Source organism: Astyanax mexicanus, chromosome 22 (assembly GCF_023375975.1).
Source record: "Astyanax mexicanus isolate ESR-SI-001 chromosome 22, AstMex3_surface, whole genome shotgun sequence".
Lineage (NCBI taxonomy): Eukaryota > Metazoa > Chordata > Actinopteri > Characiformes > Acestrorhamphidae > Astyanax > Astyanax mexicanus.
The window spans coordinates 20142711-20164681 of record NC_064429.1 but is presented as its reverse complement, the minus strand read 5'-3'; the positions used below and the strand labels follow the sequence as shown (position 1 = coordinate 20164681).

General features: G+C 39.5%; 1 protein-coding gene across 3 annotated transcripts in view; it reads left to right on the top strand.

Annotated features, from left to right (window-relative positions):
- rhobtb4 (Rho related BTB domain containing 4) overlaps nucleotides 1-21971 on the top strand; it is an 87994-nt gene that overhangs the window by 28575 nt on the left and 37448 nt on the right. For 2 of the 3 annotated variants that reach the window (XM_022667442.2, XM_007258315.4), the window contains 2 exons: nucleotides 18786-18987; nucleotides 20660-20763. In XM_022667442.2, coding sequence (XP_022523163.2) covers nucleotides 18796-18987; nucleotides 20660-20763 — 296 coding nt within the window. In that variant the 5' untranslated portion in view covers nucleotides 18786-18795. Of the gene's footprint in view, nucleotides 1-11784; nucleotides 11892-18785; nucleotides 18988-20659; nucleotides 20764-21971 lie in introns of those variants that run through there. The other variant, XM_022667441.2, reaches the window with a different exon arrangement.

Here is a 21971-nt window from a genome sequence, read left to right as displayed (position 1 = left end):
ATAATGTTGGAGCATTTTTATTGGTTCTACTAAGGGTTTTGTAAAAAAAATGGCATATCAGAACTGTATTGCACCACCTTTTAGCTATTTTTAGGTTTGTATATATCCTCTCTACCAAAGATAAACCTAAAAACATCTTTAAAATAGCAACTTCCTAACTTGCATTGAATTTTTTTTGTGTGTGTTTTTATTGGCTCATTCATTATGAAATTTGTGAAATTTACACACAATAAGAAGCAGCTGCTCTGTTCAAATGATGTGGTTAAAAAGATGCTTTTCTTTGGACAGCAGTGATATACACATCTGTTTAGTCCAAGGAAGCCATGCTTACTATTAATTTGTTTTTGTTTGCATAAGCATTCTTGTGTTCATTTCTTGTGATCATTTCTTGTGATTGTATTCAGTGACAAGATCAATGTTAGTGAGGTCAGGATGTTGAATGAATGATCGCCACACCATCCCAACTCCCTAGCTCATTCTTGCAAAAGATCTGGATCTGCAAAAAGATCTGCAAAAGAACGCAGTCGCACTCCTCCACAACTCAGTTCAAGTTATTGCAGAACATAAAGCAAGTTTGCATATTCCATCCCACTCAGCAATCCTGTTTTTGTCGATATTTTAAATAGAGATGCATTTAGCTACCAAGTGTAAATACCTCTGGCTATCTCTTTTAGCTTGCCAGCTTTCTTCAGTTTTAATTTTGCATTTCTTTGAAAACTAAAGATAAAGACTGAGTTTGCTGTTCTGATATCTCCTTGTTCACAGTACAGCATGGTTTTAGGATATATATATATATATATATATATATATATATATATATATATATATATATATATATATATATATATATATATATATATATATATATATGTGATGTTACATGAATAGTACCAGAAGCACATTGATGCTTGTTTTAAAATAATATTTTGCCCTTTTTCTTTCCATTTAAAAGAAAGTATCGTATGACCTGCTGCTTTAAGTATACCGTATGCATATCTGAAAATATCCTTTCCACTCTAGTCACTCATTCTAACCCCACCCTTCTTTCCTGTTTTATAACAGGCCATGTTATAAAACATCGTGCAACTTTAAACATGCTAACAGTGAACTGCATTAGAAGCCTACATGACAGCTTCATTTATATCAGCAGGGTTTTTTTTCTTTCAAAGGCCCTTCAAAGAATGCTTCTCCCAGAGTGTGAGCCTGGATTAACAAGCAGAGATCAAGAAATAGGTCTACCGGTGGGGGGTGTTTTTGATGTTTACTAAAAGTGTGCAGTTTAATGAAGAAATGGTTTTCAGATTTTGTTTTTTGAAAAAGCTGAGATTAAGTTCAATAAGGTGCCTTCTTGCTCAATGAGCTTTTAAAATGTAGTGAATGAGTTTTGATTGTGCCTTAAATAGAGTACAAGTATAGTCTACAGGTTTCTGAAGCTGTACTGTAAGGAGTAAATGCTATTTATCCAAAACACAGACTGTAGAAAAGGAAGTATAGGACAACGTCTAGGGCCTCTGCTGGCTGGTTGCAGTATGATGTGTAGCTCTGCCCATCCCAGTATGTTTTAGCCAGTATTTTGTCTAATCTAATTTTTCTCCTCTAAACTACCTTTTTGTGTCCAGTGTCAGCAGACTTAAAAATTGGTCCCGCACAGACCACAGATGGTCAGTTCTATCTAACCAATGACAGAGCTGATGCAATGACTGGACAACGCTTAGATAACAATGCAACCAAGGAGCCCTTAATTGCTCTGTTCTGTGTGATATCCAAAAGCAATAGCATTAGGGTAGTCTGCATAAGTGAGAGGTTTTATTGCAACTGTCTGAAATGTGCCTCCTGTCATCATGAGGGATATGATGCATTGCCATTGCACGTTAATCCTATAGGTCCAGGAGACAAGACTTGGGACACCAACACATTACACTTTTAAGTGCTTTTATGGCATCCCATTCTAAATATATGGGCATTAATATGGAGTCAGTCCCCCCTTTGCAGCTGTACCAGCAGGTTTGGAACTCTGCAGCTATTGAGTCAGCACTATGTACTGTGCATTTCAGCACTTGGCGACCCCCCTCTGTAAGTTAATTTGCGTGGTCTGCACTTCATGGCTTTTGCAGTTACTGGGGTTTGCGTAATGTTTCCACTTTTTAATAATATTTATAAGTCAATAGTGAAATGTTTAGGGTAGAAATTTCACCAAGTCGAATGCTACCCATAGCATCTTATTACAGTACCATACTGGAATTCAGTGAGCACTGTAGGGACTTATTCTTTTATCAATGTTTGTAAAGACTAACTGCATGGCTAGGTACTTGATTGTATACACTTTTGACAATGGGACTGGGTAAAACATTCAAATCCAAAGTTTAAGAGGTGTGTCCAAAACACCTGTCCATATATGACAAAGTATATGTATGCACTGGATGATGGTTGTTTTAATTTTTTGAAGTCGACAGCTAAAATCTTTTCCAGCTGTAGACAGTTCAAAATGGCTATCAAAATTGATCTCAGATCATCATAAAGGATCGACCTCCACTTGCGCAGCCTGAAAGCATTCACTTTGGCTGGGGCATTGGAACTAAAGTAAGCCTTAATGAGCCTTTCTCTCTGTCCTTGGCTGAGTTTCCCTTGGAGAGCAAAGGTGCAGTCGTGTTTGAGAGCATCTGACAGCTGAGGTCCGCAGAGGCCCCTGTGGGACTGCAGTGGCTGGTTAAACATTGGAGGAAAGTTACTTGGCGGCTTGTTAGGATGCACACCAAAGCCTTGATCCTAGCTTTTTTTTTGGTTCATGCACATGTTTTTGCACGTAGCTGAAAAGTCTTTGTGGGCACACATTTGAGCCTATTGTCTTGACAAACAAGAAGCAATTGTGAAGGAGTTGGGATAGTTAAAAAAAAACAGTGCTCTTTTGTACGGTGGGCTTAGCAGATGTAGTACAGGGTAGTAAGGGTGTGGAGAGGTGTCTCAAAACAGAGTGAGTCACTTACATTCTTGGTGTCCTTTTCAGTGAGGTTTCTTTGGAAAAAAAAACATTAGGCTGTGTTCATACAACAGATAAACACCCCAGCCCAAATAGCAGCCCAAATCCAATTTTGTCATCATATACACTTACTGCACAATACATTTTCTTGTTTTCAACACACAAGAGATTGGGAAATATAGCAAATAAACAGGACATGCAGACATTGTCAGAATAAGAAATATTGATTGTAGTGTAAACGATAATTGTGTACTTTGCACATTTTTCTTTGATCAAAAAGCCCCCCAGCCATTACAGCCTGGCTGACTCTAGGCATTCTAGCTCAAAGTCAAAGTGGTTTTTATTGTCATTTCAGCTATATACAGAGTACACAGTGAAACGAAACAATGTTCCTCCAAGGACCATGGTGCACATAAACACAGTGTAGACAGAACAATAGTGCAACAGTACAAAAGTGCAGACAGACAATACAACACCATACAGACAAAGAATAATAAATAACAAGACAGTGTGCAAATTTTGCAGTGTGCAAAAAAGACCAGGTGAGGTAGTAATTACTCTATTACACAGTGTGCAATAGAGTCCAGTGAGGTAGTAGGGTTTTTAGTGCTTTCCATTTTCTGGGGTAAGTGGGGTAAGAGTGTGTGTGCATGTACAGAAAAACCATCAGTTCAGTCTCTGCAGTTAAGGAGTCTGATGGCTTGGGGGTAGAAGCTGTTGCAGAATCTGGTCGTGCTGGACCGGATGCTGCGGTACCTTCTTCCCGAAGGCAGGAGGGAGAATAGTTCGTGTGAGGGATGGGTGGGGTCATTCACAATGCTGGTTGCTTTGCGGATGCTGCGGGTGGTGTAAATGTCCGTGATGGAGGGGAGAGAGACGCCGATGATCCTCTCAGCTGTCCTCACAATACGCTGGAGGGTCTTGCGGTCAGAGACGGTGCAGGTCCCAAACCAGGCAGTGATGCAGCTGCTCAAGATGCTCTCAATGGTCCCTCTATAGAAGAGTGTGAGGATGGGTGGAGGGAGACGGGCCTTTCTCAGCTTCCGGAGGAAGTAGAGACGCTGCTGGACTTTCTTGGCTGTAGAGCTGGTGTTCAGGGTCCAGGTGAGGTTATCTGCTAAGTGGACACCAAGGAACTTGGTGCTCTTAACAATCTCCACAGAGGACCCGTTGATGTTGAGTGGAGAGTGGGTGTGTTGTGCTCTCCTGAAGTCAACAACCATTTCCTTTGTCTTGTCCACATTCAGGTGAAGGTTGTTGACTGTACACCAGTCTGTCAGCCGCTGCACCTCCTCTCTGTATGCTGACTCGTCGCCTTTGGTGATGAGACCCAGCACGGTTGTATCATCGGCGAACTTGATAAAGCTGTTAGAACTGTGTTTTGCAGCACAGTCATGAGTCAGCAGGGTGAACAGCAGAGGACTCAGGACACTGCCCTGGGGGGCCCCCGTGTTCAGTGTGATGGTGCTGGAGGTGCTGCCCCCGAACCGGACTGACTGGGGTCTCCCCGTCAGAAAGTCCAGTATCCAGTTGCAGAGGGGGGTGTTGAGGCCGAGCGAGCTTAGCTTCCTGGTGAGGTTCTGTGGGATGATGGTGTTGAATGCTGAACTGAAGTCTATAAACAGCATTCTGACGTAAGTGTCCTTCTTCTCCAGGTGGGTGAGGGAGAGATGAAGGGTGGTGGTGATGGCATCGTCCGTGGAGCGATTGGGACGATACGCAAACTGCAGGGGGTCCAGTGAAGAGGGCAGTTGTGTCTTGATGTTCCTCATGACTAGCCTCTCGAAGCACTTCATGATGATGGGTGTAAGTGCAACGGGACGGTAGTCATTGAGGCAGGACACTGTGGACTTCTTCGGCACGGGGACGATGGTGGTGGACTTGAGGCACGTTGGGACAGTGGCGCTGCACAGGGAGATGTTGAAGATGTCCGTGAGAACATCTGTCAGCTGGTCTGCGCACTCCCTGAGCACTCTGCCGGGGATGTTGTCTGGTCCTGCAGCTTTTTGTGGGTTGACTCTGCGCAGAGTGTTCCTCACATCCACTGCAGTTAGGCACAACACCTGCTCGTACGGCTTGGGCATTGTTCTGCGGTGATCTGATATGATTTCACCACATGCTTCCTGGAGCATCTACCACAACATGGTTTGGCTTCATGCTGTCTTCCTCTGTACCATACGGTCAATCTGCTGCCACAACAACTCAATAGGGTTCAGATCCGAAAATCTTGTACTAGCCTTCCTTTTACAAAGTGCCTTTTACTTCATATAACTCTCATATTTTACCACATCCAAAGCAGCCCCAGACCATCACACTGCATTTACCATGCCTTTACAGTCCTCTGTTCACAACATTAAGTCCAGCATCTTGAAGTGGACTCTGCACTGATGTTTAGTGCAGATGTTAGTTGACAATCTTTGAGACGTCTTTGTCTCAAACCGCACACACTAAGATATATATTGTCTTGCGCAGTTGTGCATCAGGGCCTCCCACTCTTTTTCCTCTCCATGTTTGTGCTAGTTCTATGAATTGTGTAGTTATTATTATAACAGAGTTTTTTGCAATATCCCTCACTTACATTCAAGTACACTTTACTGATGATTGGTTATTCACATATTCACATTCTCTTTTTAGAACTATATTTGTCACAGATGCATATTTATATTATATTTCTCTGTCACATCAACCACTTTCATAACCAATGTCATTGCACATTGCACTTTGCTCTGTTAATTATTTAATTATTTAATGACCATTAGCAAACTTTTACTGCACTGCTCTGTTTACAGATATATCTAACCTTGTATAGTACATTTTTTATAGCCTTATCTATCTATCTGTCTGTCTGTCTGTCTGTCTGTCTGTCTGTCTGTCTGTCTGTCTGTCTGTCTGTCTGTCTGTCTGTCTGTCTGTCTGTCTGTCTATCTATCTATCTATCTATCTATCTATCTATCTATCTATCTATCTATCTATCTATCTATCTATCTATCTATCTATCTATCTATCTATCTATCTATCTATCTATCTATCTATCTATCTATCATTGAGTACAATTTACGACCTAAAGAACTGTTCAGAGGGATGTCAGATATACAGCTCACAAGAAAATGATAAAGAGTGTCCCAATAGGATTGAAGACTGTCCCAATAGGATTGAAAAGATGGACTTGGAGAAACTCAGATTTGGGTCACTTTTACCTGCTGTATGATCATAGCCATAGACCTTTTTCAGCTGATGTGACTTGGTCAGGTGGGGAAGCTTGTACCAAATGTTCTGTACTAAATAAAGACAATGGTCAAATGTCCAACAACCATTAAAAACCTATTTTTATGGCATGTGTCAGGCTCCTGATGAGCACCAGTAGCTAACCCTCACCCATAGCTTATTCAGTGTTTAGCATTTTAAGTCGATAGTAATGGTAGGCCGTGAGAGAATAAGTAATTGTTAAATGTTATATTCCAGGATTTTACACTGCTTGTAGCTAAGACTTCCACATAGAATGTTTCAGCTGAAGCCAATGCTATGCTGGTTTGTTTACACTTGGCGTCACTCACTGATAAAAATGATAAAATGCAGTGGCTGGATGTGGGCATGCACCATGAGGAAATAAGCTGTGTATTTTTCAGACATTGAGTCTGGATAGTAGAGATGAGAGCAGTCCAATACATAACTAACTAACTATCGAATATCAGACATACAAGATCAATCTACTTACCTATCCATATTCCAGTCCTCAGTTTGCGCTGGACCATAAACCCACCAAAACCTTAACATGAGACACATCACTGATCCGCATTCTTGTTCCACAGTTAACACCTACAGCAGCCCCGTTCTCAAATGACTGCTTTGAGTTGTTTATTTGGAGATATTTTAGCCTGAGAACATTAAAAAATCAGCACAGACTTTACGTGAGGTTTCCAGATGTTTTATACTGAAGTCTATTTGTATGTGACAATGCATGAGTCAAAATATTTTAACGACAACAAATGTGGCGACTGTACAAAAGGTAATGATGATGTTTTCTTGATGTTTACTGTCTGCATTCATAAACTCTTAGAAAATGCCCACAAATACAGGCAAAATGAATGCAGGTTACAGACAGAAGGCTCTGTAAAATGTCCTCATCCCACTTTTGACCCTGTTTTCAGAGCTTTACCGCTAGAAACTGTGTTGGTTTAGTCCTGATTTTTCTCCATTGATCAATCATTGCAGGAAGACCTTGGTTACACTTTAGCCTGCTTCTTCCTCTTCAACCTGTTTACTAGCAGGCCACTGGGTTATGTAACCAGTCTGCACTTGCCTTGCCTATGGCAGAGGCTGTCTTTACATATCCTCTCCCAAAACACTGAAGAGCACAGCTCTGTAAGCCCAGCCTACTGAACACATGGTGCGAACGCAGATTGGCAAGCCAATTAATTCACACGGAAAATAGCAATACTATGTACTCGCTGGATTTAGACCATTATATCATCATTATATGTGTGTTCATCTGTCTGCATGTGCTGGAATCTTGTGTGTACTATGAGTATGTGAGTGAGTGTGTGTGTATATGTGAGCGTTGGTGCGTTCGTATTTGTGTGAATTTGACTTTGAATTTGACTACTGATCCTGAGATTTCATACAACTACGACTCCAAATTTCAAGATCAAGACAGGATGCAAACAAGCCAGTCCAGTACCGCTAACCCTTTTTTCTGCAGCCATGCCTTTATAATGTATGGAACATGTTGCATTGTCTTGTTAAAAAAAATGCATGGACATCCCTGGAAAAGGGATGGGCGATTTTCACAATTATTTTGGTTAATTCGAATTACAGATTTAATGCGATTTTATTTTCAAAATAATGTAATCAAGATTTTATATCTTCACACAAGTTTGAACTCAATTTGTCAATGTAACTCCATGGTGTAGTGCTTTGCAAAGGTTTTCCAATGTAATTCCTTTGCTCTAATGGTTCTGTCTGTGAGCGTTGGTGCGTTCGTATTTGTGTGTCTGGAGTCTTCCCCTCAGGGCCGCGTGCAGACGGCTGCGCTTTGGTATATAGAAGCGCTAGTTGACGATCCTGGTTATGTGGCGGCAGGGCTGGATCAGTCTCTGCCACTGGAGCTGTTACGTAACACATACACATACACAGACACGCTGCACTGTGGAGGGGGTGAGCCTCCTTTGGTCTATCTACTGTCCTGCTTTTGGAGAGAGAGACCGAGAAAGAGAGAGGGAGCAGCACATACAGACAGTAGAATCAGCCACAAAAAAACAACATGTAAGATCAGCCCCAGATAAACAAGGGGGTATTAGTGATGATTAGTTTTATTTTTTGATTGTTTTCTTATTAACTAATGGTAAATGTAGATGTTCTTAAATATATTTCACTGAATTGTCCAATAAAATCAGCTCTATAGTGGCCTTTATCATAACAAATTATGAAAACACAAAGACTTGCATCCATCCACAGGCAGCAATTCTTCCCACTCCACCTCAGTGGACACACATATAGCCTTCAGAAACCAAGCTTGGCTCAGCTGAATCGAGCAGAAGGCCTATTGTGTGGGCAGTGGAATGTTTGTGAATGGAGTAGGCGTCTTTCTATCTCTCTCTTTCTTTCTGTCTCTCTCTCTCTCTCACCCACACTCCCCTACTTTTAATAAATGTCTTTTTTACTCTTATCTCTTTTTCTGCACCCCCTCCTTAATTATCTTACAATATACGGTTTGTGCTTTGTGCTTCTTGCATTTTGTCAGCAACTATGTTGCGTCCTTATAAAAGAGGATCTTTAATATTTATATAATAAAGACATTGAGTATGTAAATAACCATGTCATATCTAAGAACCATTTGAATTTATACATGTTTTTTTATCATATTTTTTTATCAAACTCTGGTATAGGCAGGAATGCCTTAAGTGTCAGCGTTGGCTTCTCTTCGCTCCAAAATGACCTCAAGATGAATTTGACTACTGATCCTGAGATTTCATACAACTACGACTCCAAATTTCAAGATCAAGACAGGATGCAAACAAGCCAGTCCAGTACCGCTAACCCCTTTTTCTGCAGCCATGCCTTTATAATGTATGGAACATGTTGCATTGTCTTGTTAAAAAAATGCATGGACATCCCTGGAAAAGGGATGGGCGATTTTCACAATTATTTTGGTTAATTCGAATTAATTAATTAATACAGATTTAATACAGATTTAATGCGATTTTATTTTCAAAATGGTGTAATCAAGATTTTATATCTTCACACAAGTTTGAACTCAATTTGTCAATGTAACTCCATGGTGTAGTGCTTTGCAAAGTTTTTTCCAATGTAATTCCTTTGCTCTAATGGTTCTGTCAGCTGTTGTTGAATGATTGTTCTTGGTAGAGTTGTGCTGTTTGAGGGGTGGGAGATCTAGGGTGTTGAGTTTAGGCACTGAAATGCACTGAAATTCTTTCTGATTACTTGATGATCTGCATTAAAGAGAGTGTATGAAGCTCCACTGTTGGATTAAGTTATAATATAGTATAGAACACACTCCTGGTCCTTTCTGCCAGAGCTCTGGGATTCAGTCTGCTGATGCAGCTAAAAGCAGCACAGGATACACTGATACCTCTGGTGACATGGCTTTGTGCTGTACACAGAGTGTGTTCTGTGGTGTGAGGCTGTGCATGTCGGGCAGCCGATGGAAGTGAAACTCAACCCTGCTCCTCAGGTGCCAGGTTTCGGAACTTTCTGACGACTTCTCAGGTAGTGTGCATGCAGCGAGGGGTGTTTAGGAGTTCATGCTTGATGTGCTTGTTCACTGAAGAGTGCAAACAGTGGCCTGGAAAGATTAGCATGTTTAGATGCCTGAGAGCCTTAGCTGACCTCTAGCCTGTTATGCTTAGCCTGTTTCCTAAGCCCAGTCCCAGACAGACACAGCACCATGGTTTGCTATTCAAAGAAAGAAAGAGACGGAGCGAAAAAGAGAGAGACGTGTATCCTCCCCTTACTCTTGAGAAACTGTCTGCTGTGAGGTTACATCACACATTGCTCTGTTGCTGCTCTGTCTTTAAGCTGATTACTGGCCTGCAGAGAGAGATGGAGAGCGCAAGAGAGACAGAGAGTGAGAGAGTTTATGTGTCCACTAGACATCCATTCTCATTAAATGCAGTCAGAGCACACAGACACAGCCACCATGTGTATCTTGCAAGCATTACAAGCACTAAATCAGAACAAAATCCCCTCAAGCATTTTGACCAGGCAGACCAGGATTATGAGAGAATAAGATACATTACATTATAAACATTATAAGACACATTATGTAGTGCAGTTTGATGCTCCTCCTTAGGGTAAACTCACTGGCCTTCATTAAAGAAACGCAAGCAGAACGAATCTTGCATACAACACCTTTTTTTCCAGTGGTGAATGAATGCCCTGTGAGCTGTCTTTTGTAAAGAAAGTGCTCTGGTGCTTCTGTTTTAGGCTGTTTTAATGCAGTGGAGGAGCGTGCAAGGAAGAAATACAGAATAATTTTGGCTCTTACTCATGAATATTACTGACAAATGTATCACCTCTGATTGACTAACCACCCCGTGACACTCTCTCAATGGCTCTGCATTGGACAGTCGGTTGCCACGGATAGCTACAAAAAACAGGAGCATCGCACTGCAGCTCTGCACTTCATGCTAGAAGCTAGAAGACCTATTGTATTTCATAAAAAGACAAGTACTAAATGGTTTCTAGCAAAATGATACCTTTTAAAATGAAACAGAATTACACTCAGCTGGCAAACAAAACTGTTTTTTTTGTAAAGATATTCAGAACAGCATTTACTGACCTGTGTGAACAATCACAGCAGATAAAACCAGTGGAAACAGCCCTGAAAGACCCTGATCTTGCCCTGTTGCTGGATATACTGGACAGAGCTCTACAAAGCTGCAACCTCATAATCATTAACTTGTGCACATTTACAGTATCAGCTGAAAGTGAGGACTGGGTAGTTAGTCAACTTCAGACGATTGAGATAAATTAATTTGCGCTTATGCAACATTTAATAGCTAACCTACTCTTCTGTTTTGTTTGGGCATGCCTAGGGGTAGGGTGTCCCGATTCTTGTTAGGTTGGAGGGATAGGGTGAGTTTTAGGCCTACATAACCCTTCAAACTGAGATTTTTCAGAAGCACATTCCAAACAGAAATCTATGAAAATCACCGGCAAGTGACCAAACGCAAAGGCATCGGGTCCTTGAAGTGTGTACCAATTCTTAGATGGAGGTGGATTTCACTCATTCCCCTTGTAATACTGTTTTAAGGGGAAGGGTTACACTCAGAAATCAAGGGGTAGGGATAAAAAAGAGAAATGGGATTGGGCCAACATTTCTCTACATTTCCCAGTCCAAGGGCTTCCTGATATGGAGGTCATTTGGAATTAATGGGAGTGGATTATGGTAATTGTATGTTAATTGTACATGAACATAAACGCATGCCACATTTGTCAGTCATTAGTATTCATTACCATTCACAGGTTCAACTAATAAATCTGGTGTTTATACAGCAATTGTGAATCAGTTGAAACATTATTAGGAAGGCCATTTTTGCTTGTAATTTGCACAATTTACATAGTTTCACCCATGAATTGTTTTATTTTCACTACGGTCTCATTCACTTAGTGTGTCAATGGAAAAAGTAGGCCAAAAAAGCATTCCAATCTCACATAGTTCTCATTCTACTTTGCACATTCTCCTACAAGTCATACACTCGTTATCTCCAGCTCTTATCATCATATCACCACTTTATTGCTCTTCAGCTCATTGCTTGTCATGACCACACAGTGGGTAGAGTAGTATAAAGATGACTGAACAACTTGTGGGTTGCCATGAAAGCAGGTGTCTTCAGCTCTTCAATCTCTTCAGCAAGTTCTGGGAGAGTCCGTTTTACGAAATGGAAACTTCAAGGTAGGCTGCTTCTTCTGAGCACACTCATGATTATGTGAATAGTGAGTGGTAAATAAATCTTGGATGTGCGGTGCTTATTTATAGGTGGTATCTAAAGGCAGGAAGGCAGTATGTACTGGTCCATCTTCATGTATGTGATAGAGACGTAGAATATCGCTGACAGATGACTGGAACATCTGTCCGTTATTCATCCTGTGTTCAGCTTTGTGGTGAGTGATGTGCTGAGCCGGGACAGTCTTTAACTTCTCGTCCTCGAGAGATGTGAATGGAGGAGCCAGGCGATTGTTAAGCACTGAAAAGATGGCTCGTGTGTCTCTTTGAATAGGATCCATTTTTAGACAACCCCCAGCCTGGCATCGGAGGTCACGCCAATGACGTCTTAGTCAATGGAATAATAAGCAGTAGCCCTATCAATCTTTCATAGAAGCTTTTTATGGAACCTCAGCGGAGCTGGATGACTGAGCTCATCACTACTCGTGATACAGATAGCTCTGTGCTTTGTTGAATAGCATGCATTCTTTTGCGGCAGCTCGTCTTCTTTTTCGTTTTCCTTTTTTTTCTTTTTACGAATTTGTGTTTTTTTTTTAAATGGAAAGAATGTCCTGCAAGTCCAGGCTTGCATTTCTTTTCTTTTGCATTCAGCTTTAAAGAATTTAAAGATAAAGAATAAAGTTATGCTCAGCCAAATTGTATTGTTGTCCATTTACCTATGAAATAAATAGCATCTGGGCAGATTTACACATACAACCTGCGTGTAATATTAGCAGTATTGCATTATGCTACTGCTTGTTGGTGCTAGCCATGAATAGTCTAATTGCACTGCATTGACATTACCATGCTAAAGGAGGTCTGCAAGAATTTGGAAAAGAGTGGAACTACTTTGAGCTTGTTAATGGTGTAAAAGTAGGGATTTTTTTGCATGGGTAATGCTATGTCCACTATGTATCACTAGCATTGTGAGCCTGTTGGGAGCATCAGCTAAAAACACTGTGTTTTAGAATGTTGGGGGAGAGTGGAGGTGGACTATTTGACAAAAGTTCATACTCATTTTCATGTACACCTGAAATCCATTGCACACCAAATTTCTCCTTTAAAGCAGCATCAAAGTTTTGACATGTAACGGTTGCACATGTGTACATTACAATATCCCATGCTAAAACGATACACTGTGCATCCCTAGGCTAAGGTTAATCAAATCCCATTTTTGGCATTAATGTTACACAGTTGTGATTTATTTTTTAGGGTTATGTGGACAGATTTGAGTTGCCTCCATATTAGAGGCCGACCGATCGATCGGCCAGCCGATTTAATCGGCCGATTTTTGTTATTTTTTTATCAATCGGCATCGGCCGATTTTCTTATTTGGCCGCGCCGATTTTAATCCGGCACATCTGCGGGCAGCTACTTGGAACGCAGCACAAGGTTTCAAGAGTGAGCAAGACTTTCAACGGGTAAGGCATCCATTTTTACAATCCAGTGTCCCAAAGTCTATATTTTCTCTCATGATTAGTAATCTGTGATGTTGCTTCATTTACTGAAAAAGAATAGAATTTCAACTGCATCGGTGTTGTAGCATTTCTCTCCAAACGAAACTATGCTTAGCGTTGATGGCAGGAGTGCATTTGGAATGAGCCCTGACTATGCAAGGCAAGCCCTATCTATAAGCTCTAGTATAAAATAACTGACATCTCTTCTTCAGAAACGAAAATCTAAGTAAATAAAATCAAATTAACACTTGATATTTTCAGTATTTAAATTATTTTTAGACGAAATGAAAAAGGGCAGGACTAAAACTGTTTAAGGATATTTGCAGCATCAGCTGCGCTGAAATAATAATTACTGGTTAGTCAGGATTATTAGAGAACTGTACTTCTCCTTATATATAAACAGTGTTGGGCACGTTACTTTGAAAAAGTAATTAGTTATAGTTACTCGTTACTTCTCCAAAAAAGTAACTGAGTTACTAACGGAGTTACTCCACTATAAAAGTAATTAGTTACCAGTAAAAGTAACTATAGCGTTACTTTTTATTATTCGCCCGTCAAAAAAAGGAAATTAATTATGCATTTACTATTATTATTAGAAAAATAACAAAAAATAACAAACGAAAATAAACCCAAAATGTTGACAAAAATATAATCTAACGAATTTCAAAAAAATAAAACGAAATTCTCCACACAACCAAAGAAAATTACTAAAACTTGTAATACTGAAAAAAGCGGAAAAACGCGTCTGGGGATGAAATTTAACAAACCAAGCCACACTCAAAAGAAATATGTATATATAAAACAAAATAATGGACAAAAACAACAATTTAATGCCCGTTAAAATGGTATTAATATAACAGCTTCACCAAAAGAGAATAGAGCTTAGATCGTGCCCAAAAAATCCGACCCAGCCGGAGCCCGTGCACATTCTGCCCAAGCCCGAACCATAAACTGTCATTATGAGCCTGACCCGATCCGCCCCATAAACTGTCTGTTTTCGGGCTGATTGAATGAGCGAAATATAATCAGAATTATGTTAATTAACACTGTAACATAGAAGCATAGAACTATTATTTAATTTAAATGATTTTTAAGAACAGCTACACACAATGCTGCAAGTCAAACGCGGAGGCGTTCACGTGCGCCCAGAGCTACGTGATTACAGTTTTCATTTTTATTATAGTTTAATTTTATTTTGTTTTTATTTTTTCTGTTCATTTTAGGGTGGGCTTGCTAGCGCGAGCGCTTTACACAAGAACTAACGGACCACGAGTGCCGCGCGCTCGGCACAACAACTCCCGCTGTACAACTCCGCTGTACAACAGCGCTTATAAATAAATTAAACACAAAAATGAGGGTATTCTATCAGTAATTTCAGTTCGTTTTAGTTAGTTTTATAAACACAAAATACAGTTCGAGATAGTTATGTTTTTCCTTTTAATTACCGTTTTTATTAGATTCAGTTAACACAAATGTTTTTCACTTTCAATTTTCGCTATTTCGTTAGCTTTAGTGAACAATAATAATTGGTTACTTAGCAACATTGTGATTATCACACCAGAGCTTTATATAAAATAAAAATAGGAGCCTGATTTCGGGTCGGTCCTCAGGTCAGGTGGGATTCGGGCAGAGAATCTAAGCTCTAAAATAGAAAGCAGCAGCACCACAAAAACCGGAGCAGCTAAAAAGAGCTTAACGTCCTTAATTCGGAACTTGGGTTGTCCACGGCAATCACTGAATTGATTAGAGCACGCAAATCGTCACAATTGTGCCTCACTTCACCACGCCAAACCACAGGCACAGCAACCAGAAGCTCAAGTTCACCGGACAGAGGAGGGGTTAACCAGGGCAAAGCGAAATAAAAAAAAAAAGTTCATAGAGCTGCTAAAGTAACGTGCAGTAACGGGGTGTCGGAAATGGTAACGGCGTTATAGTTACAGTCATAGTAATTAGTTAGATTATTCGTTACTGAAAAAAAGTAACGGCGTTAGTAAGGTTAGTTTTAACGCCGTTACTCCCAACACTGTATATAAATAAGCTTTATTGTAAACGAATTAATAAAACAAATAGTTTCTAAAATAATGGAGTTAAAACAAAACATCTCTTTTTCCTTCACTACAAACAGACATTAAATCATGCCGCCTCCTGCTGTTCTGCTGTAAAACTCACCCGTTTAAAGCGGTTTGCGCTGTTAGATATTAAATGAAACGATGAGCAGAATTTTCTGTTTTGTCGGGTTCTACTTTAGAACCCCCTCCAGACTTTTCTGATAAAAGCTCATTTTATCCTGAACCTATAAAGTCCGCGCTCTTCAGCTTTCTCAACTCATTTTCCGCTCACGCACCGAACCTCCAGTACAGCTGATGAGACGCGTTTCTCTGGCTAAGGAGCTCATTTGAAGAAGAAAAAAAAACAGATAAAGCTATATTTAAATTACAGCACCTGTCTGTTTTTGCATTATTTATAATTTTATTCTTAATTTAAACGTCACCCATTTTTGTAAAATAATAGCTGCAGCCCTAATGTGAACATTTTATAACATTGTCCTCCCATGTCCATTCGTTTTCAACTGCATGGAGTTGAAGAAGAAATGAGCTTTGCCGTTTTGGAGTAACTATCTAAAGTTGTCACATTATGGAAGTCTTCTTGCACTCTGTTAAACATATTAAAATGAATAATTAATAGACTAACAGACTGCAACAAGTCATACATTTGTTAATTAGTAGGCCCCTACAGTAAATTTTATATAATAGCCAACATAATATTTCTACTATAAACATGAATATATAGTGTATATAGAACATATGTTATATAATGAATAAAATAAAATGTTATGGATAATACAATCTAAATAAAATTAATATTTTTTTTATTAACATATAGTGATATAGTAACTTTAAAGTCACTATAAAATGCTAACCTTATTTTCAATAAATTGTGTGAAGTTTACAACTGTTGTGCCTCCTCTTACTAGTATGATTTTAAGCATGCCAAATAAATATAATACGATAGCATATCGGCCCTAAAAATCGGCAGGTCACATCGGCCATCGGCTGACTCTGACCACTAATGATCGGTATCGGCATCGGCCTTAGAAAAACCCATATCGGTCGGTCTCTACTCCATATATGGTCCTAAAAAAACACAGTATGGCAGTGCAGCAAAACAACCCATGACTGCAATAAAAGCATTTTTAAATATTAGGAATTTTTATACAATTTTAAGCAGGACTGGTATGTTTCATTAGTTTAAAGGAACACATTTTAACTATTCATGAAAAAATAGTGGGGTTTAGTGCCTTTTTAAGTTCCACCCAGTACTTTGATTCATATTACTATGCCCAAAATGGACAAGTCATAATACACACACAATAATCTGAATGATTTTCTTGACACAGAGCCAAGCTTTCTGAACATACCTCCAAATACATGTCCAATACAACAGGCTTGTTGAGTTTTTTGTTTTAATTATTTATTTATTTTGAACCACTACCATCATGCCATCATACCATCATTTGTACCCAGAGCTACCCTTCATTCAACAGTGTTTAGCCTTCTCACAGGGACAGTAATGACTCAGCATAGCCAGTTCTTTCTTCCGACACCTTGGTAAACTCTTCCTCATCCTTCTCTTCTTCTCTTCGGCCTGAGAAAGAGTAGTGCTGAGTTCCTCTCTCTGCTTGCTGATCCTGTTAGCATCCACAAAGGGCTTTTTTTGTTGTTGTCATGAATATCCAGTTACAGCAGCATGTACTGTTGTTCATGCTGCTCGGTTGTCCAATCTAAGAAAATCCTTTTAAGAAGGTAATGGGTATGTGTGTGTTCTTTTTGCCTGGGTGGGTGGGTGGTTGGGTGGGTGAGTGGGTATGTGTGTGTATGTATGCATGTGTGTGCATGAAAGCACAGGCTTTCTTGTAATCTGCTGTAGCAGATGGGAGCCAGGCGCACTTTTCCAAAATAAACTCTGCCACTGGGCTTTGCTCTCTGCTAGCAGCCTCAGCCCTGACAGATTTCCAGGTAGGCCGTCCTGATGCTCTTCGGAAAATTAGGGAGAACTGAAGTGAACCTTTGGAACGGCGCATAAGTAAGTGTCTGGTTCTGGGAGGCTGATATGACATTGCGTACATTTAGTGGAAGAATAATCCGTAGACACTTCACAGTTAATAGCGACGACCTATTCATGCTAACTTATATAAATCATAATTATTTTTTTACAATATACACTACAATAGCTGCGGTAACTGTGAAATCGAGACACCATTTCACCTAGCAGCAACAGAGTGAGCTGTTCACGCTTCATGCAGACTGTGCTTATGTTATAAATAGGCTGGAGGTAGAGTGAGGCAGAGTTGAGTAGATTAAAATAGAGTGAGGTTAATGCTCACATAAAAAAGGTATTTAGCAGATGCCCTTATCCAGAGCGACTAAAACAGTGCTTCTTTTTTTACTTCAAAATATCTATAGCTAGTTTGCAGAGACTAGGATCAAGAGATACACAAAGCTTGATAATCTTAAAGTTTAGAACCCTTGGAGAATTATTAATAATTTTTATTAGATTAGTTTAGGAACTCTTTAAAAAGATGAGTCTTCAGTCTGCTTTTGAAGTTTGTTCCACCACCTTGGTCCTCCAGCACAGAGAAGGGTCGGGATGTTTGTTTTCTGTTGGTCTTGAGAGATGGTGGGTCGAGCCGAGCCGTGCTCGAAGATCCATAAGCTCTTGGTACATGGTCAGGCTTTGACCATCAGTGCCATCAAGTATGAAGGAGCTGGTCTGTTTTTGGTTTTGTAGGCCAATGTTAGGGTTTTGAATTTGATGTGGGCGGCAACAGGAAGCCAGTAGAGAGAAAGCAGCAAAGGAGTCACATGACTAAACTTTGGAAGCTGCTTCTTATACTGGACATGAGTGTAGCCAAGCCAAGTATCAACAAACTCAGATTAATCATATTTTTTTTACATTTTCATGATAAAGACTTTACAATAGCTGCAAGAACTGCAAACTTAGACTGCATTACCCACATGCAGCAACAGAGGGAGCTTTTCACGCTGCAGACTCATGTTACATAAAAAAAGGCTGGAGGTAGAGCGAGGCAGAGTCTGGTAGATTGAAATAGAGTGAGGTAGATGTCCACAGTGAATGCTCACATCAATCTACTTCTCATTCTGGGAAAATGAAACAGAAATGTAGCCAAGCCAAGTATCGACAAACCAAAGAAATTTAGTAGTTTGTAGCTTAGGATCTTAATCAGGATTTTCAAAAGCGTTATTGCACATTGCATTAATTTTTGTCCACATTGTACATCCCTACTAAAGAATAATAGACTATATTGTTCCTCCTATATTGTTGAACGTTTTCACCTCCACCTTTTCACTGGCACCTCATGTACCTCTCTCTCTTGCTTTGTTTGCAGGGCCCTCTCCATGGATATAGACACAGACTATGAAAGGCCTAATGTGGAGACCATAAAATGTGTGGTGGTTGGTGATAACGCGGTGGGTAAGACCCGCCTCATCTGCGCCCGTGCCTGCAACGCCACTCTCACCCAGTACCAGCTGCTCGCCACCCACGTGCCAACCGTTTGGGCCATCGACCAGTACCGTGTGTGCCAGGAGGTGGGTAGGCCTGTGCTGTGTTGTATGTATTCTGCACAACATATTGGAACGTACACAAATAAATAATACATTTCTATTGTTAGAAACCCAAGGGAAGTGGGTTACATAAATTGGGCGTTTATATCATCAGCAAAAACAAAAAAAAAAGTGTGAATTGCGTCAGTGAAAATAGGACGCAAAAGTGTGTTGATTCCTTAAAGACAACATTTTCAGATTCAATGACTAATTCATTCAGACTAAGTGCGTCTGTAAAGAACATGGCCGGAAGGTACAGTTGAAACCAGTTACCAAAGTTTATATAGACTATATAAAAAGACACATATGCATGTTTTTCTTACTGTCTGACATGAAATCAGAATCTGTTTTAGGTCAATTAGGATTACCAAAATTATTTGTATTTGCCAAATGCCAGAATAATGAGAGAGAGAGAATTTTTTAGCCATTTTTATTAGTTTCTGCAAAGTCAAAAGTTTACGTACATTAAGATTACCATGCTTTTAAACAATTTGGGACAGCCCATATGATTGTTACATTTGGAAGAAATAGGGAGAAGCTTGCAAGCCTGAGAATATCATTCCTAATTGATCTAAAACAAGAAAGGTTTATTCTGATTTCATTTCAGACAGTGAGAAAAACATGCTTATGTGTCTTTTTACATAGTGTATGTAAACTTCTGCTTTCAATTGGAAGTTAATGTTTCACTGTGTGTGTTTATGTACAAAGTTTAAGCTTAACCTCCTAAGACACAAACTGATTAGTGTAAAAACAAAGAATTATCATTTTACATTATGTAGTTTCTGAGAAAAATTATGTCCACCTATGAGGACTTTAGTTTTATATTTCGATAGAACACAGTAAAGTCACAGTTAGTTTAAATGTGCAAAACATTTATTTAGTACCTGAACACAGCACCATTTTTGGCCAAGTACAAAACAAAAGTTGAAACAACAATTGTGCCACTTTGAGCAATATGGCTCATTTGAAGTACTGCTTCAACATGAAGACATAAAGTAAAAAACATAAATATTTACGGTATTGGTATTTACTGTTTATTTAAATTTCAGAACGAAATCGAAACTGTAACGTGTTAAACTCTTCTGCCTCCTCTAGGTGACTGTATAATGGCCTCATAAGAGGACACCAGGCCCTTGTAGAGCAATATTTTGTGTTGTGGTCTAGACAACCCAAAATGTAATGTCCATGTGGACGCCAGGTCCTAGGAGGTTTAGCGTAGTGGGTAACTACACTGCATTTCCTGTAATAGATCACGGTTTTATACCCTGAACTGGGCATACACACCATACTAATACTCATACTCATACTCACACAGAACAACACACACTACTATTACAAATACATCACCATGTCAATGTCACTGCAGTGCTAAGAGTAACCCACCATCCAAAGAATACTTGTTCTGTTGTGGTTTTGTGGGGTCCTGACCAGTTTAGAACATGGTAAAAAAGAAGGGTCCTGTATGCTTAGTAGAGCTGAAAAATGAATAAAGATTTAAAAAGTTAAGATTTGAGGGTTTAACTGTATTATTATCAGTTTTGGAGCATTTCTATCGATCAATGTAGTGTAAAAACTGAAATAATAAAGATACTCATAGTGTTTGCATTGAACAAACAAGTATATAAGCTAAATTAAACATGTTTTCTCTCATCTGTAGGTGTTGGAAAGATCAAGGGATGTAGTGGATGAAGTCAGCGTGTCCCTCAGACTGTGGGACACGTTCGGAGATCATCACAAAGACAGACGCTTCGCTTATGGCAGGTCAGTGGAACGTGATGAACTTAAACCTGTAAGCTGTCCACCCTGCGGTCCACACCCCATACTTCCATGTTTAGTCTCACCTGACTGTATCCTCTCATCTTCCCTTACTCTTGCTAATGGTACTTGTAGTCCTGCCAAGGTTTGGTTACCAGCATAATCCTTCTGGCTGGCACACTCACGCACCATAAGCAGGGCCAATTGGGCCGCGTGGAGGCTCGTTTGCCGGGTGGAGAAGGATCAGTAGATCAGCAATGCTATTTCGGCTCAGTGGCTATTAGTGAGGGATCCCAGAGGCGAGCTGAGCCAAGGGGAGAAGATAAAGTATTAAAATGCTCTAAGACGTTTACAGAATACACAAGGCGTATTACAGCAAATAGTTTATTTTAGCCAGTTGGAACAAACAAATAGAATAAGGAATACAATAGGGAAACAGCATTTTCACGTTTTTAAAAGGCTATACATATAAATTTGAGTGCAGTGATTTTGCTAATTTGCTATGGATTTTTACTAAACCGAGGTGTCGAGTATTGGAGAACAAATATTTTGTTACCTTACTTTAGTAGAAGTTCTGGTTATTTGTACTTTACTGGAGTAATTATTTCTCAGATGACTTTTTACTTCTACTCCTTTTTTAAAAAAAAATAGCCTCGTTACTCCTATTTCATTTCTGCTTGTTTTCATTCCAGCTTCTAAGTGTTCAAAAACACCCTATCCAGATAAATCTCTCCATCCAGATAGAGTGAATCTGATTGAGACTGGATGTAGAGAAGTATAAACATATACCATTCCAACACCGTATGCAGCCTAGTATGAATATGATCCGTGACTCAAGAGACTCAAGAGAACTCGAGGTCTAGAAAAGTTCCAACTAAGGTTTAACTTTAATATTTTTGCATTGTACTTAAATACATTAATTTACAATTTGCACATATGCAGCTAAAAAAGGGAGCCTAGGGCATCCCAAACGTATTAACATTAACATTTTAATATAAAATTATAGTCATTATAGCAGCCTATATGTGGTGCGGCCTAAGCTTTTGTCCTTAATGTCGTTTTTCCCTTTACATTACTTTTACTATTATACTTTAAGTAGTTTTGAAACCAGTACTTTTATACTTTTACTTAAAGAGTAAAAAGCTTAAGTTAATACTACAACTACTACTTTTACATAAATATTTTAAAACCCTAGTATCTATACTTCTACTTGA